The sequence below is a fragment of the Acomys minous genome (assembly GCF_964271855.1).
Source record: "Acomys minous genome assembly, chromosome: 12".
NCBI lineage: Eukaryota > Metazoa > Chordata > Mammalia > Rodentia > Muridae > Acomys > Acomys minous.
Window position 1 is genome coordinate 73026769 of NC_140493.1, and position 15945 is coordinate 73042713.

The 15945-nt window shown below is 46.4% G+C and overlaps 1 protein-coding gene across 1 annotated transcript in view; it reads right to left on the bottom strand.

Annotated features, from left to right (window-relative positions):
* Window positions 1-265: 265 nt before the first annotated feature.
* Window positions 266-15945, bottom strand: part of CRLF3 (cytokine receptor like factor 3) — a 36084-nt gene continuing 20404 nt past the window's right edge. Inside the window, exons 5-8 of the mRNA XM_084750467.1 lie at window positions 12228-12450; window positions 10596-10728; window positions 2412-2524; window positions 266-1575 (exon numbers count right to left, since the gene is read on the bottom strand). Coding sequence (XP_084606593.1) covers window positions 1313-1575; window positions 2412-2524; window positions 10596-10728; window positions 12228-12450 — 732 coding nt within the window. The 3' untranslated portion in view covers window positions 266-1312. The remainder of the gene's footprint in view (window positions 1576-2411; window positions 2525-10595; window positions 10729-12227; window positions 12451-15945) is intronic.

The window sequence follows — 15945 nt, forward strand, 5'->3', positions numbered from 1 at the left end:
ATAGTATTTAATGAATGAGGGAAGAGATAAAGATGTCAGGAGGAAATGATCATCTATTCATTGAATCCACATTTACTGTGCTTGGATTATGTATAAGGCGCTGTGTTCAATGTGAGATCAGCTATAGGATGTAAGCCTATATAAGTAGCCGTTTACACGCTACAATAATAGTTATGAAAACTACCTGGAGCTACAACAAGCCTTTTATTTTCTAATAAAAAGCATATTAAAATTGGATTCGTTATATTCACAAAACCCCACAGAATACAGTTAATTTTTCATTTTTTATTTTGTTTCAGAAGGCTGGATAAGGCACCTACACTCTAGAACATCTCACCAACTTGAGAAAGGGCACTTAGTTACACGTAAAGGTCTTGATTGTCCAAAAGGGAATGTGAATCCCCAAATAAATTATCTTACAAAAATATCACACTTGCTTTTCCACTTTTTTACTACTGGTAAAAACAAGAAAAAGATTCACATTAATGATTATCTGTACGCTGGTATAACAAGACTACCATTTTTTACATATTAAGTAAGTCAAATAAATATTGTACACAAATTTAAGTTTAAAAAAAAAAAAGGTCAAGTATTTACCCTTTGTTTCTTTGGTCCACTAAAAAGACCATTTCTCACCCTGACATTACATCGGACTGTAATGCACCGCACAGTCCATGTGCGTGGCTGAGGCGGGGTGCACGTGAGTGCACGCTGTGCCCATATGCGCTGGCTAACACTGCTGTTCACCTTGAGGAATACAGACCCTCTGCTCTATCTTCTGTCACGCTGCCATGAAATAGAAAAGATGCTAACATTGGCTACCACAAATACTTGCTCGGACACTGTGAAAATGCAGAGTCCGCTGAGATTTCCAGACCCAGAGACCACTGAACAGAGGAGCAAAGTTGGCACTGAGGGGTGGGAGCAGGGAGGAGCAGCGGCTGTCACCTGCCTGGACAAGCACTACAGAACCCTGGCTTCCAGCTGGCTTTTTCTGTTGTTTCCTTCTGGCCTTCAATCTTGATCAAGATTTCATAATGTGACATTTCTCTGTCCTAACAACCAGCTTTAGGAAGAACAGAGGAGACATTTAAAGCTAGTTTTCTATTTATGCTAAAAACACAACTGAACTAAAGTTTTGCCCCCGCCACTCAGCTCATTCCTTACTGAGACATTACAATGCAAACCCAGCAACAGTTTCCATCTCTGGGGGCCCAAGAGGTAAGTTCACCTTTTCAAACTCAGATACAACTAAACTAGGCTGAGGACAGAAACAGCAAACCCTCAGACCAAAGCCAAACCCTCAAAAACGCTAAAACACCAGCACTTTCCATCCGGGGTAGGAAAAGGAGCATCCAAAGTAAAGAGAGCCATGGGCCTGCTGCAGCGGCCAGTCAAACACCACCTCCCTGTTGTTGGAGCTGATGGTTACCCGGAGCCTGAGGCTCCCGCCGTCCCCGTCGCTGTTGGTGGCCGTCCCTAGAGTCACAGCTTCGATGTCAAAAGTTACAGTGGATCCGGAGGTAACTGCAGGCAACTGGTTAGTCATTTCTTTTCCATTGACATAAACCGCACCTAAAAAGTTAAAGGCAATGGCTGAGGGAACGAAACAGCTTCCAGATTACTGAAAACAGAGGCCGGCTCTAATTCAGAAAAAGAAACACTCCAGAAAACTAAAAGCTAAAAATGTGTTTAAATAGAGAAAAAGCCCCATCCCCACAGCTGGAGCAAATACCAGAGCTATAGTCGCATTTCAGGATTCTGCCTGGGGGTTGGGCTCTTCCAGGAGAGACTCCTTGAGAACGCAGTGAAGGAAACACCAGAGCCCGGCCCTCAACAGCAACACTGTTTCCTAGGTAATACACAAGAATCTTGATCTAATTCTGAGTTTGTGCCATATAAAATGAACTGTTTGCTTAGAAGGACTTTATTTATTTTATTCTTCCACTGATGGAAGAGAAAAGCCTCCAAGTGCTGAGGTTAGAGATGTGTGCCGCCACAAGTGATTTTGAAAACATAAAAACTATGGAGTAAGGAGGTAAAAAGTAAGTATTTTATGTATGTGATGTGCATGTAACTGTGGTCTGTGCATGCTGTGGCACACATGTGCATGTAACTGTGGCACACATGTGCATGTAACTGTGGCACACATGTGGAAGCTTCATTGATTCTCCTTCCCACCTTATGTGGGTTCCAGGCTATGGGATTTGTTTGCATGGCAAAGGGTTTACTTGGCTAGCCAGTTCCCCAGCCCAAGGCAGTCTGTGCATGTTTTTTTTTCCCCATAACTGAGTAGGACTGCTGGTTGCTTCCCTCCTTTGTGGTAGCGGGAAGTTAGTCCTTGGGGAGAAGGGCTTCAAGTCAGTTCCAGCCGGTGGTCTGTGTTCAGGGTACGGCCACGTGTGTCTTACCGTTGGTGCTGATGCACACAGCCTGGTCCCGCTGCAGGGAGTCACAGCCGTTCTGCTTCTCGGCGCACACTCCTATGCTGTCTCTTCTGTCTGGCTGTCCTACCGTTTCAACTCTGTAATCGAAGCGGAGAAGTCATCTAAGCTTTCCTTCTCTTAAGTGCAACATGGCAATGGCAAGATGGCTCAGTGGTTACGACGAGACCTCAGTATCCAGCACCCACATCAGGTGTCTCACAACCATACATAACTCCAATTTGAAGAGATTCAATACTTTCTGCTCTCCACAGACATTTGCACACACATAACATGTGAACACACACACACACACACACATTAAAAAAAATATTTTAAAAAGAGTATGTTAGCCGGGCTGTGGTGGTGCCTGCCTTTAATTCCAGCACTTGAGTGGCAGGGGTAGGAGAATCTCTGACCTCGAGGCTAGCCTGGTCCAGTTCTAGGACAGCCAGGGTTAAATGAAGAAACCCTGTCTCAAAAAGTAATAAATGAATAAACAAATAAGTAAATAGATAAAACATGACTTTTAACAGTTACATTCTTTTTATTTATTATTATGTATATATTCCTCTGCCTGCATGTATGCCTGCATACCAGAAGAGGACATTAGATCACATTATAGATGGTTGTGAGCCACCACGTGGTTGCTGGGAATTGAACTTAGGACCTCTGTGCTCTTAACCTGTGAGCCATCTTTCTAGCCCCAACAGTTACTACATTTAAAGGGCCAATTTCACCCCAACTACCATTTTCTAAATAATAGCTAATGACTAAAAACTTATGCCCCATGCAGCTTACTTTATTTATTTATTTATTTGACTGATTTTTCAAAGAAATACTGTACTGGACTCACACTCACTTTGTAGACTAGGCTGGCCTTGAACTCACAGCGATCCACCTGCTTCTGCCTCCCTGAGTGCTGGGAGCACAGATATACACCATTGAGCCCGGCTCCCCATGCAACTTTAAATGCTCGACAGAGTCAATGTGTCGAACAGTATCTGGTCATGGTGCACAGAGATGGCTCAGCAGTTAAGAGCACCATCTGGCTGTTCTTCCAGAGGACCCAGGTTCAATCCCAGCACCTACACAGCTCCAGGGGATCCTTTGGCATCCATGGGCACTGTATACACACAGTACCCAGACAAAAACACTCATAAAATAAAAACTTTAAATTAAAAATATCAACATCTATTCAATGGTGTTTAATTTTGTCAACTTGACTGGCTTTTGACCCAGGAAGCCAGGCAAAGAATTCCACATCTTTAATTCTTGAATTTGTGGGAAGGGCAGGGACCCAAAAAGGCAGGCAGATCTCTGTGAGTTTGAGGCCAACCAGGATCACAGAGCAAGTTCCAAGACAGCCAGGGCCACACAGAGAGACCCCATCTCAAAAAAGTGAAACAACAGCAGCAGCAAGCAAACCCACAGCCATCGCCTAGCGGGAGGCACTTCTGAGATCTTAAGAAGGAAGAGGTTGTCCACATGTTTGGCATCACCACAGCCTCAGAGTGACTAAAAGAAGACGGGGGTGAGGGGTGCTGGAGAAATCTTTATTTTTTTTGGGGGGGGGAGGGGTTCGAGACAGGGTCTCTCTGTGTAGCCTTGGCTGTCCTGGACTCGCTTTGTAGACCATGAGAAATTTTGAGAACTCTAGCCTTTCCTGCTCTCTGCTCTCTTCTTAGTCTGGCCAGAAGTTAGGAGTCCCAGTAGAGCTCAGCCACCACCAGCCACTCTAACACTCCAGGGATCCACTGTCCCCATCCCAACTTCCTATGGAGGCACTAGGTGTGCTGGCGAGTTTCATGTCAGCCTCATACAAGCTAGTTGATGGAGCCCATTGTGGGCGGTCCTCAGTTCTGTAAGAAAGCAGGCTGAGCTAGCTAGCAAGCAGCTCCCCTCCACGGCTCTTGTCTCCAGGTTCCTGCCCTGCCTGAGTTCCTGCTGAGTTCCTGCTCCTGGTGCTTTTGATGGTGAACTGCTATACGGACCTGCGAGTGAAATAAACCCATTCCGCCCCAAGCCACAGCAACAACAACCTAATTAAGACACTGGGGTTAAAGAGGCTACTGTTACATGTCTGGTTTTCCTGTGTATTCTGGGGCTTCAAATTTAGGTTCTTACACTTACTTGGCAAGCAGCTTTATCCAAAGACCATCTTTCATAGCTAGTAGCTTGATTTCTGTTAGTTTGTTTTACATTTATTTATTTATTATGTATACAATGCTTTGCCTGCATGTACCCCTACAGGCCAGCAGAGGGAACCAGATCTCATTGTAGATGGTTGTAAGCCACCATGGGAATTGAACTCATGACCTTTGTAAGAGCAGCCACTGCTTTTAACCTCAGAGCCATCTTTCCAGCCCTGTTTGTTTTCTGACTGGCCTCAAACTCAGAGATCCACCTGCCTCTACCTCTGCCTCTACCACCCAGCTAAAACAAGCCCTATCTTTAAAAAGAAGCCGGAGATGCCGGGTATAGTGCATAATTTGTAATCCCAGCACTCGGGAGGTAGAGGCAGGCGGATCACTGTGAATCTGAGGCTAGCCTGGTTTACAAAGCGAGTCCAGGACAGCCAAGGCTACACAGAGAAACCCAGTCTCAAAAAACCAAACAAAAAAACAAAAAAAGAAAGGAAAAAAAAAAGTGCCTGGTCTCAACCAATTGGGAATGCCTGTCCTGGAAGCCCCCCTACCCCCCCAACCCCAGGGCTATAGAACCTTTGTTTTACCGAGTAAAGTTGAACTAGCTCCTCAAGTGGTCCCCACAGTGTTTGATCTCCATCCTGCATGCTTACTGCCTTCCAGGCCCTGCATCCTGTCTTCTGCTCCTCTTGCCTCAGTGGGCTGGTGGCCATCAGCCCCCCAGGCAAGAGGAGAAACACACACACACACACACACACACACACACACACACACACACACACACACACACCAAAAAAAGGGCCAACTTCTTCAGAATGTAATCCAGTTAGAACTAAGAAGAAACAGGGGAAAGCTGGGTGGTGGTGGCTCACACCTTCAATTCCAGCACTCAGGGAGATAGAGGCAAATGGATCTCTGTGAGTTCAAGGCCACTTGGTCAACAAAGGGAGCCAAGGCTACACAGAGAAACTCTGTCTTGAAAAACAAACAAAGGAAACATAGAGAAGAAAGTCTATTAATTAATTCTGTCATAACGGGGACTGTGCATGAATACCGCAAGGAATGTCCCTGACTAAACATAATCCTCCCTCTGTACACAAAAGCCCAGGAGTGATCTCCCCCACACTGTAATAGAGTGCGGGTGGTGGGGTAGAGTGTGTGTGGGGTGTTCCTCTGGGTGACATTTCCCAGGTCTGTAATGAGAGCCTGCTTTATAGGGTCTCTGTATCTCTGGGGGTTTTGATGTAACAATACAAACCCTAGCCCAGCTACACTCTCCCTGGGCTATGCTGTCTCTCCACACAACATATGGAGGACCAGACAAGATTCAAAGATCCGCCCTCTCCTCCCTTTCTCTCTCTCTGTACACTCTCTTCCTGTCTGTCTCTTTCTGGGGTACCCCTTCTCCCTTTTCCCCCCAGGCTTATTTAATAAACTCCTCTACAACATTAAAAAAAAAAATTCAAAGATCCTAGTTAAAAGCAAATTAACTTCAGTTCTGTTTTGTGTTGACTTAAGGTCTTGTTTATGGAGCCTAAAACAGCCTTGGCCTCATGACTCTCCTGCCCCGGCCTCTCTGGTGCTCAGACAGATAATCACACACCTTGTGCCTCACCCAAACAACTCTGTAACAAAGCAACCTCCCCGAGCAGCTTATCTAGGAAATATTGAATTATGCTGGAGGTTTTGGGTATTTTGTTTGCTGCCGGGTATCACACTCAGTCTTCTGTATACTAACTGCACACGGTACCACGGAGTGTATGTCCCTCCAGCCCTAGTCAGCGTTTTGAATATACGAAACTGACAAGATATACCTAGTAATGGCAGAGATGAGGTCTCTATGAAAAATAAGGATCTCCCTGAGCTTAAGTCCGTTCTGAAAGGATAAGAACATTAATATTTAATGAAAAGGGAACACAGTGAGGGTGTAGCTCAGTGCCAAAAACCCTGCCCTGTATACGAGAGGCTTCAGGTTTGAGATGACTGACAAAAGAAAAACGCCAGGCATGGTTGGTGTGTACCTGTTTTTACTTTTATTTTTTGTTTTTTTCAAGACAGGGTTTCTCTGTGTAGCCTTGGCTGTCCTGGACTCACTCTGTTGACCAGGCTGGCCTCAAACTCACAGCGATCCACTTGCCTTTGCTTCTGCCTCCCGAATGCTGGGATTAAAGGCATGTGCCGCTGCCAACAGCACCTGGCTTGTTTTCATTTTTTCCCCCAAGACAGGGTTTCTCTGTGTAGCCCTGGCTGCTTACTCTATAGACCATGCTGGCCTCAAACTCAGAGACTGCCCTATCTCTGCCTTCTGAGTGCTGGGATTAAAAGTGTGCATCACCACCACCCAGCTCGTCTGCTGCATCCTTGTATTCCTAGTATAAAGGAGCAGAGCTTGAGGTCAGCCTGGGCCAGACTGTCTCTGACACAAACAACAAGGACTGAGAGAAGGCTCAGTGGGTACAGTCCTTGCCTTACAAGTCTCCACATGAGAAGAATCACACTTACTTCCTCAAAAAATGACAAAGGAGATGCAGTGAGTAGTGCTAAGACCATGACTCTCTGGTAATGCACCCTGAGGCAGGAGTTCACAGCCACAGACTCTGGAGATCGGCACTCTGGATTTCAATTCCAGCTTTGGCACCTATCGGCCATGAAATAATGAGTTATAAACTTCCTTGATGGTCAGAGGTTGGGGACATGGATTGCTCCTCCAGAGGTTCTGGATTCAGTTCCCAGCAACCATATGATGGCTCACAGCCATGATGCCCTCTTCTGCCCTGCAGGTGTACATGCAGGCAGAGTACTGCAGACATAATAAATAAATCTTTTTTTAAAAACAACAAAAACTTCGTTGTGCCTCAATCCTCAAATGGCCAACTACCCTTATGAATTCGGTCACCCTCAGATTAGAACGAGGGCAGGAGAGGAGCAGAGCCGGGGAGAGAAGAGAGGGAGGAGGCTCCTGGGAGTCCATGGGGATGACTCTAGCTGAGATTCCAAGCATAGCGAGTGAAAGAGCATAAAGTTGGCACCTCCTGTAGCCAGGGAAGACTCTCATAGGAGGGAGGGGACGCACATAAAACCTTTGACCCAAGCAGAGCGAGGTGGCGCACGCCTTTAATCCCAGCACTCCAGGAGGCAGAGGCAGGTTGATCCCTGTGAGTTCCAAGGCCAGCCTGGTCCACAAAGTGAGTCTAAGACAGCCAGGGCTACACAGAGAAACCCTGTCTAAAAACAAAAAAAAAAAAAAAAAAAAAACACCAAAACAACAACAAAATCCAAAACCCTCTCAACCCAAAATATGTCTTGTCGCACACGCCTTTAATCCCAGCACTCGGGAGGCAGAGGTAGGCGGATCGCTGTGAGTTCGAGGACAGCCTGGTCTACAAAGTAAGTCCAGGGCGGCCAAGGCTACACAGAGAGACCCTGTCTCAAAAAAAAAAAAAAAAAGAAAGAAAGAAAGAAAAACCAAAATATGTCTTGTCTACAAGAAGCGAAGGGCAAAGATGGAACAGAGATTGAGAGAAGGCAAACCACTGAGGCTGTGCTTGCGGACAGGAGCCTAGCATCACAGTCTTCTGAGAGGCTTCCTCTGGCAGCTGAGACCCAAGGCCAAGCAATACGCGAGCGTGGGGAGCGCTGCAGAAGAGTGTGAGGGCAGACAGAGGGAGCCGGGGGGTCAAGGACACCACAAGAAGACCTACAGAGTAATCTGACCTGGGCCTACGGAGGCTCACAGAGCCTGACCCACCAACCAAGGGGCTTGCATGGACTGAACCAAGAACACCTACACATATGTAGCAAGCGTGTACCTTGGTCACCATGTGGGTGCCCTAACAATAGGAGTCAGGGCTGTCTGCTGCCCTGTCACTCCCCAGTGGGAAAAGATGTGCTCAGTCCTGGAGTGACTTGAGATACCAGGGTGGATTGGTACCAACTGAGGGCCTCCCCTTCTCTGGGAGGAGAGGAGCGGATGGGGGAGCAGGAGGGGATAAGACTGGGAGGAGAGGAGGGAGGGGCTGGGATTGTAAAGTGATTGAATGAATGAATGAATGAATGAATGAGGAGACGACAAAAATGAGGGTTGCTGTTACAGAGCCTCGGGCTCAGGCCACAGCACCCACCAGTCAGGCAGCAGAGCAGCCCGCAGCTCTCACCCCAGCTCTTGGGAAGCAGCAGGGTCAGAAGTTCAAGGGTTTCTCACTACATAGCCAGGACACACGAGCCACACACACTTGGCACAGAGTAAGCCCACTTAGACAGCAGCTGCGGCTATTTACTGCCTTCAGCCCTCGGGCCGGCATCTATCGAGTCTCAGATGGTGTGTTGATACCGTCTTTCAGCTGACCCAGCCTGCAGGAGTTTCAGACACAGACCACTATGTGGGGCACAGGTAGGTTTTGGGTTTCAGGTCCTGCCGTATTTAGATATGGAATGCCTGAGAGGCACAAGTGTCAAAGGTTTGGCCCTCAGCTGGCATTGTTAGAAATGGGTGAAAATCCTGCCACTGTTAACTGCTGGCACCAGCCCGAAAGAAACAGAGCCCCCATGTCACGGGCTAAAGGTGAGGCAGCCAGCCCTCTCCTCAAGTGTTTACTGTAGGAGTGGAAAGCCAGCACAGACTGGTTTCCCTCCCTCTTGGCATTTCTCAGGGGAGTCATTCTCTCTTCATGACTTAGTGGGGAGCAGGGGAGTCAGAAGTGAGACAAAGCATAAACAAGCACAGGCTGACAGCGAGGGTCAGTTCAGATGGTTTGGCTGGAGGGAAACAGCTCAGACAAAACTCCCAGATATTCTCCCACGCCTTAGACAAGGAAACCAAAGCAGAAAAAATCCCTATCGTATGAGGCTGGTGAGATGGCTCGGTGGCTAAAGATACTGGTCATCAAGCCTAAGAAACTGGACTGGAACTGACTTACATGGTGGAAAGAAAACAGATTCCTACAGGTGTGTGTCCTCCAAATCACACACATGCAATTAAAAGCATTCATTTATTTATTTATTTTTGGCTTTTCAAGACAGGGTTTCTCTGTGTAGCCTTGGCTGTCCTGGACTCGCTTTGTAGACTCACAGCGATCCGCCTGCCTCCTCGTCCCGAGTGCTGGGATTAAAGATGTGCGCCACCACCGCCCAGCAGTAATGAATAATCTTGAGACTCAAACCTTAGAGGAGATTTTGCTACACTGAAGTGATCATGGTAAAAACCAGGTATACACTTGATTGCTCAAATCAAAAATGGGCTTTGCCAGAAGTAAATAAAAGAAAACAAAGCAAAATATCTGGGCTTTGGTCTTCTACAAGGAGCTACTTAGGTAGAAATACGACCACAGCACACACTGCTCGGCTAACAAGGAGGAAACACTTCCCGATTTCCTGTACAGAAGAGCAGGTAATGGAAACTGGTGGCAGGAGCTGCTCTCAGCTGTATTTTACAAAGAGCTCCATGCATGGTGTGGGGGCTGCTTCTCAGAACAGGGGAAACAGTCTGTGGCCTCCGGGCTGCTTGTTGTACAGCAGGGTGTCCTGTGGCCCCCGGCCTTGCTCTGCCTCTGAGGCCACCCTTGAGGCCTGGGGTGACAGGTCTATACGGCCACAACCCAGGCCTCTGACTTTTACAAGCATTTTCATGAGGCCTTCTATTTATCCCTACCAACCACGAGCGAAAGAGACAAGCAGATCAAGTACCGAGCACCTTATAAACCCCACAGACACAGATGAGAAGTTGAAACGGGAAAAACTGAAACCCTGGCCGAAAGCTTGGTGTAGTGGCGCACACCTTTAATCCCAGCACTTGGAAGGCAGAAGCAAGAGATTTCTCTAAGTTTGAGCCCAGTCCAGTCTTTGTGAGTTCTGGGCCAGCCAGGCCTATAGAGTGAGACCCTGTTTCAATAAAACAAAACAATAAAAACCTCGGCAAACTGACACTGTGAGTGACTGAATCTGGGGTATGTCGAATCCAACCCACGCACGCCCACACACGCATGGCACTGACAGGGGCCCGGCAGGCAGGCACGGGCAGTCTACTTGCCGGAATGTTAGCGTCTGCCCGCAGAAGTAGGTGGGGGCACTGGAGTAGAGAACACCCGAGGACTCAGCGTCATTCCGGAGAGCTATGTTTCTTCGGCTGCTCAGACTGTAGCCCTCAAAGCCAGTTGTCCACTCTGTAAAAGGGGAGGCAATAAATGTTGTTAGTCTTTTCAAAGGTATACCGAATACAGACCTATTAAATAGGATTCAGTCCTGGGTAAAAACTTTCTGTTTTTGTTTTTTGAGACAGAGTTTCTCTACACGTAGCCTGGACTTGCTTTGTAGACCAGGATGGCCTTGAACTCACGGCAACCTGCCTGTCTCTGCCTCTATCTCTGCTGGGATTAAAAGGATGCACCACCATGCCCAGCTCCCTGAGTAAATTTAATAAAAGGTTTAGTAACAGGGTATTGAAGTTAGATGCACAAATTACAAAAAAGATTTTGGTAACTTCCTGTACAATCTGAAAAAAGTCAAATGATGGCTATCGTCTATCTAAAAGAAACAACTAAGGCCGGGCGTGGTGGCGCACGCCTTTAATCCCAGCACTCGGGAGGCAGAGGCAGGCGGATCGCTGTGAGTTCAAGGCCAGCCTGGTCTACAAAGCGAGTCTAGGACAGCCAAGGCTACACAGAGAAACCTTGTCTCAAAAAACCAAAAAAAAAAAAAAATAAAATAAACAACTAACTAAATAAATAAATCATGTTCAGATTTGATAGTTTGAGGCTATCCCAACCTGATTAAGAATGAATGAATAAGGGGTGGAGACAGGCTCTGTAATAGAGCACATAGCTATTAGCGTGTATAAGGAGCTGAGGGCAAGCCATAGCACCACGCTAGGAACGAACAAACAAAACAGCTGGAGAGAACTCGGTGGTAAGGAACACTTGTGGAGGAGCAAAGTTCAATTCCTAACAACCCTTTCAGTCAGCTTATAACCACCTATGACCCCAGTGGCCGACATAAAACCAGCAAACGCGTGAATACACACATATACACAAATAAAGATTAAATCAAATCTTTAAATTAAAAAAAGAAAAGAAAGAAAAAAAAAAGCCAGGTGTGGTGGCGCACCCCTTTAATCCTAGCACTCAGGAGGCAAAGGCAGGTGGATCACTGTGAGTTCGAGGCCAGCCTGGTCTACAAAGCGAGTCCAGGACAGCCAAGGCTATGCAGGGAAATCCTGTCTCAAAAAATCAAAAAAATCAAAAAAACAAAAACAAAAACAAAAAACAAAACAAAAAAAAAAACAACAACAAAAAGCCCAAAAACAAAACAAAATACAACTATAATAAGCGTATACTAATTGTATATGTAACCAGGTATGTCTTTTAAAACAGTAATAGAGGAGACAGAACAATTTCAAGTTCATAAGACTGTTACAAGAATCTGGAAAAATCAGTATCCTAGGCAACATTTTCAATGTGTGGTTTTAGGTGATGCTCCATCTTCAACTCCCAAGGCAAGATTTGATGTAAACCATTTGCACGAAGTGATCTGAGTACAGGCAGGTTCCTGGGTCCCTCAGTTCAGGGTTATTCTTAGGAATGTGGTTACCTGCTCAGCACTCCCAGCCCAGAAGGTCCCCTCCTACAGCCCACTGAGTCTCAGGTGTGACAGGCTGAGTGCATACCGTGAGGCACCAGTGTGGAATGACCTGTCTGCGGAACGCTCCACGGGCTCCACTCTTGCCGGCCATCTCCTCGGGCGCAGACTCTGAACTGATAATCGACATTGGGGTCTATATGCAACACTATGAATTCAGTTTCAGAACCTACATACACGTCTTCAAAATGATTTGCAGAACATTTACGAAACTGGAGCCTGTAATCTTGGGCTGTAAAGTCATCGTCCACCTATAAAGAAAGATTTTTAAGTTAAGTAAAATCCACAGACCCAACAGGGACATTGAGGGCTGGGTGTGGTGGCGCACACCTGTAATCCCAGCGCTCGGGAGGCAGAGGAAGGCGGATCTCTGTGAGTTCGAGGCCAGCATAGTCTACAGAGTGAGTTCCAGGACAACCAAGGCTACACAGAGAAGCGCTGTCTCGAAAAACAAAAACAAACAAAACAAAATGGGAAGGAAAGAAAATACTGATAGCGTGTTGCCTATGCTTCCCCCAGAATGTTCCATTTTTCTTTTTCTTTTTAAAAATTTATTTATAGCCGGGTGTGGTGACGCACGCCTTTAATCCCAGCACTCTCGAGGCAGAGGCAGACGGAGCACTGTAAGTTCGAGGCCAGCCTGGTCTACAAATTGAGTCCAGGATAGCTAAGGCTACACAGAGAAACCTTGTCTCAAAAAAACCAAAAATAAATAAATAAAGAAAGAAAGAAAGAAAGAAATAAAATTTAATTTATTATATATACAGTGCAGTGCCAGAAGAGGACATTAGATCTCATTATAGATGGTTGTGAGCTACTATGTGGTTGCTGGGAGTTGAACTCAGGACCTCTGGAAGAGCCGTCAGTGTACTTAACCTCTGAGCCATCTCTCCAGTTCCCCCTTTTGGTTTTTCTGAGGTCAGGTCTCACTATACATAGCTCAGGCTGGTCTTGAATTCATGGTGATTTTTCTGCCTCAACTTCCTAAAATCTAGGATTATAGGCATGCATTACCATACCCAGTAGCTTCTCTTTCTTTCGAGAGTGAGTCCTACACTATTGCCGAGCCTGGCTTTGCATTTACCATCCTCCCGCTTTGGCATCCCAATGCTATGTCACCAAGCCTGGCTTGTGTGTGTGCGTACACATACTTAGGCTTATGTACCACAAAGAACATGTGAGTCAGAGGACAGCTTGTAGGAGTCAGTCCTTCCTACCGTGTGGGCGCTGGGAATTAAACTCAGTTTGTCAGGCTTCACAGCAAGTGCCTTCGGCTGCCAGGCCACCTTACCAGCTTTCTCCTTTACAAAACAAAATAACCCCTTTAACCCCAGCACTCGGGAGGCAGACGCAGACAGAGCTCTGTTAGTTCAAGGTCAGCCTGGTCTACAAAGTGAGTCCAGGATAGCCAGGCTATACAGAAAAAGCCTGTGTTTTGGTTTTTCGAGACAAAGAAACCCTTGGCTTGGCTGTCCTAGACTTGCTTTGTAAATCAGGGAGATCGCTGTGGGGCCAGGCTGGCCTTGAACTCACAGCGATCTGCCTGCTTCTGCCTCCCGAATGATGGGATTAAAAGCATGCGTCACCACACCTGGCAAGAAAGCCTGTCTGGAAAAACCATTAAAAAAAATTTTTTTTGAGAGCCAGGCATGGTGGCGCATGCCTTTAATCCCTACACTCGGAAGGCAGAGGCAGGAGAATCCCTGTGAGTTTGAGGCCATCTTGATCTACATAGTGAGTCCAGGACAACCAGGGCTACATACAGAGAAACCCTGTCTTGAAAAACTATATATATATATATATATATTTTTAAATGTCTTTAATATTATGGATGCTGAAGCTGGGGGTGGTGACACTGCCTCTCATCACAGCAGCTGGGACACTAGGCAAGAAGCTCAGCCTTAACTACATAGTAAGTTCAAGGGTAGCTTGGACTACATGTGATTCTGTCTCAAAAATGGCTCAGCTGGAGGGTGCCTGACGCAGCCAGGAGACCTGAGTTCAATCCACTAGACTCACATGGTAGAATATGAGAGGCAACTCCTCTAAGACTGTACCTTCCAGTGCGTGGCATGTATGTCCACATCACACACACATGTACCCTCCAGTGCATGGCATGTATGTCCACATCACACACACATGTACCCTCCAGTGCGTGGCATGTATGTCCACATCACACACACATGTACCCTCCAGTGCGTGGCATGTATGTCCACATCACACACACATGTACCCTCCAGTGCATGGCATGTATGTCCACATCACATACACATGTACCCTCCAGTACGTGGCATGTATGTCCACATCACATACACATGTACCCTCCAGTGCGTGGCATGTACGTCCACATCACACACACATGTACCCTCCAGTACGTGGCATGTACGTCCACATCACACACACATGTACCCTCCAGTACGTGGCATGTATGTCCACATCACACACACAAATAAAAAAGAAAAAGAAAAGAAAATGAGGGAAAGAATATTTGAACCGAGGCACAAAGGTATAACCCCAGCACTTGGAAGGATAAGGCAAGGGGATCACAAGTGTGAAATTGGCCACGGCCACACACCAAATTGTTATTTATTCTCTGTGTGTATAGTGCTAGGATTGAACCCAGTACCTTGTAATAGACAAGCATTCTACCACTGAGTCACAGCCTCGGCTACACAGAAAGTTCTAGGCCAACCTCAGCTACATGACAAACTCAAGTTCAAATTAAAAAACAAAAACAGAAAAAACTTAAAGGAAAAATGTAGTGACAATTTTGGAGTTTCAGTTTGAAAAACAGAAATATTACGGGAATGTGTTGGTCGGCTTCAGATTGTCCACAGCAGGTGGCCATGATTTGCCTCATGCTCTAAAGAGGCGTGATTTTGCCAGCTGCAGATAGTTTCTGCGACTGTGATATTTGGAATTCTGGAAGTTTTCAAAATGCTAGCACCCAGGTTGGTGGGTTGCTGGTTGTTTTTGGTTGTGGTTTGTTATGTATCACAAGCAAAGAAGAAACAAGAAGACATCAGTCACCCTGCTGGTGAGGACCAAACTTGCCCAAGGAGCTGCATGGCCCCAATCAGCAGGAAGTGGCCTAACGATCATATCCACCTCTTTCCAACCCCTGACTTTACTCAGGGGTCTCTTTCCTTTCCTCTCTGTCCTTTTTCTTCTCTTACCTAGTGTTAGGGGATGGAAAAGATGGAAGAAAAAGGGTGGAAGAAAGAAGAAACCCACAAAAGCAAAGACCACTGTGAGTTCGAGGCCAGCCTGGTCTACAAAGTGAGTCCAGGACAGCCAAGACCACAAGCATGAACCACAATGAAATAGCGCTTGGGCAAAGTGTAAGTCTCACAATCCTAAGTACTGGTGAAGACAGTGGCTATGCACACCAGGGTTTCTCTGTGTAGCCTTGGCTGCCCTGGAGCTTACTCTTACACTGCGCTGGCCTTGAACTTAGAGATCCACCTGCCTCCCAGGTGCCAGGGTTAAAGACCTGGACCACCATACCTGGCTTAGTTCTCTCTTTTCAACATGTGGATCCCTAAGATCAAACTCACCAGGCTTGGTGGCAAGTACCTTTACCTATTGAGCTATGTTGCTGGCCCTGATGATTTATCAACAGCCAAGATACAATGGCTAATTAGGACATGGTTTCTAGTTAAAATATAGTAGTGTGTGTGTGTGTGTGTGTGTGTGTGTGTGTGTGTGTGTATGAGTAAAATATAGTAACTTACATATATTAATTT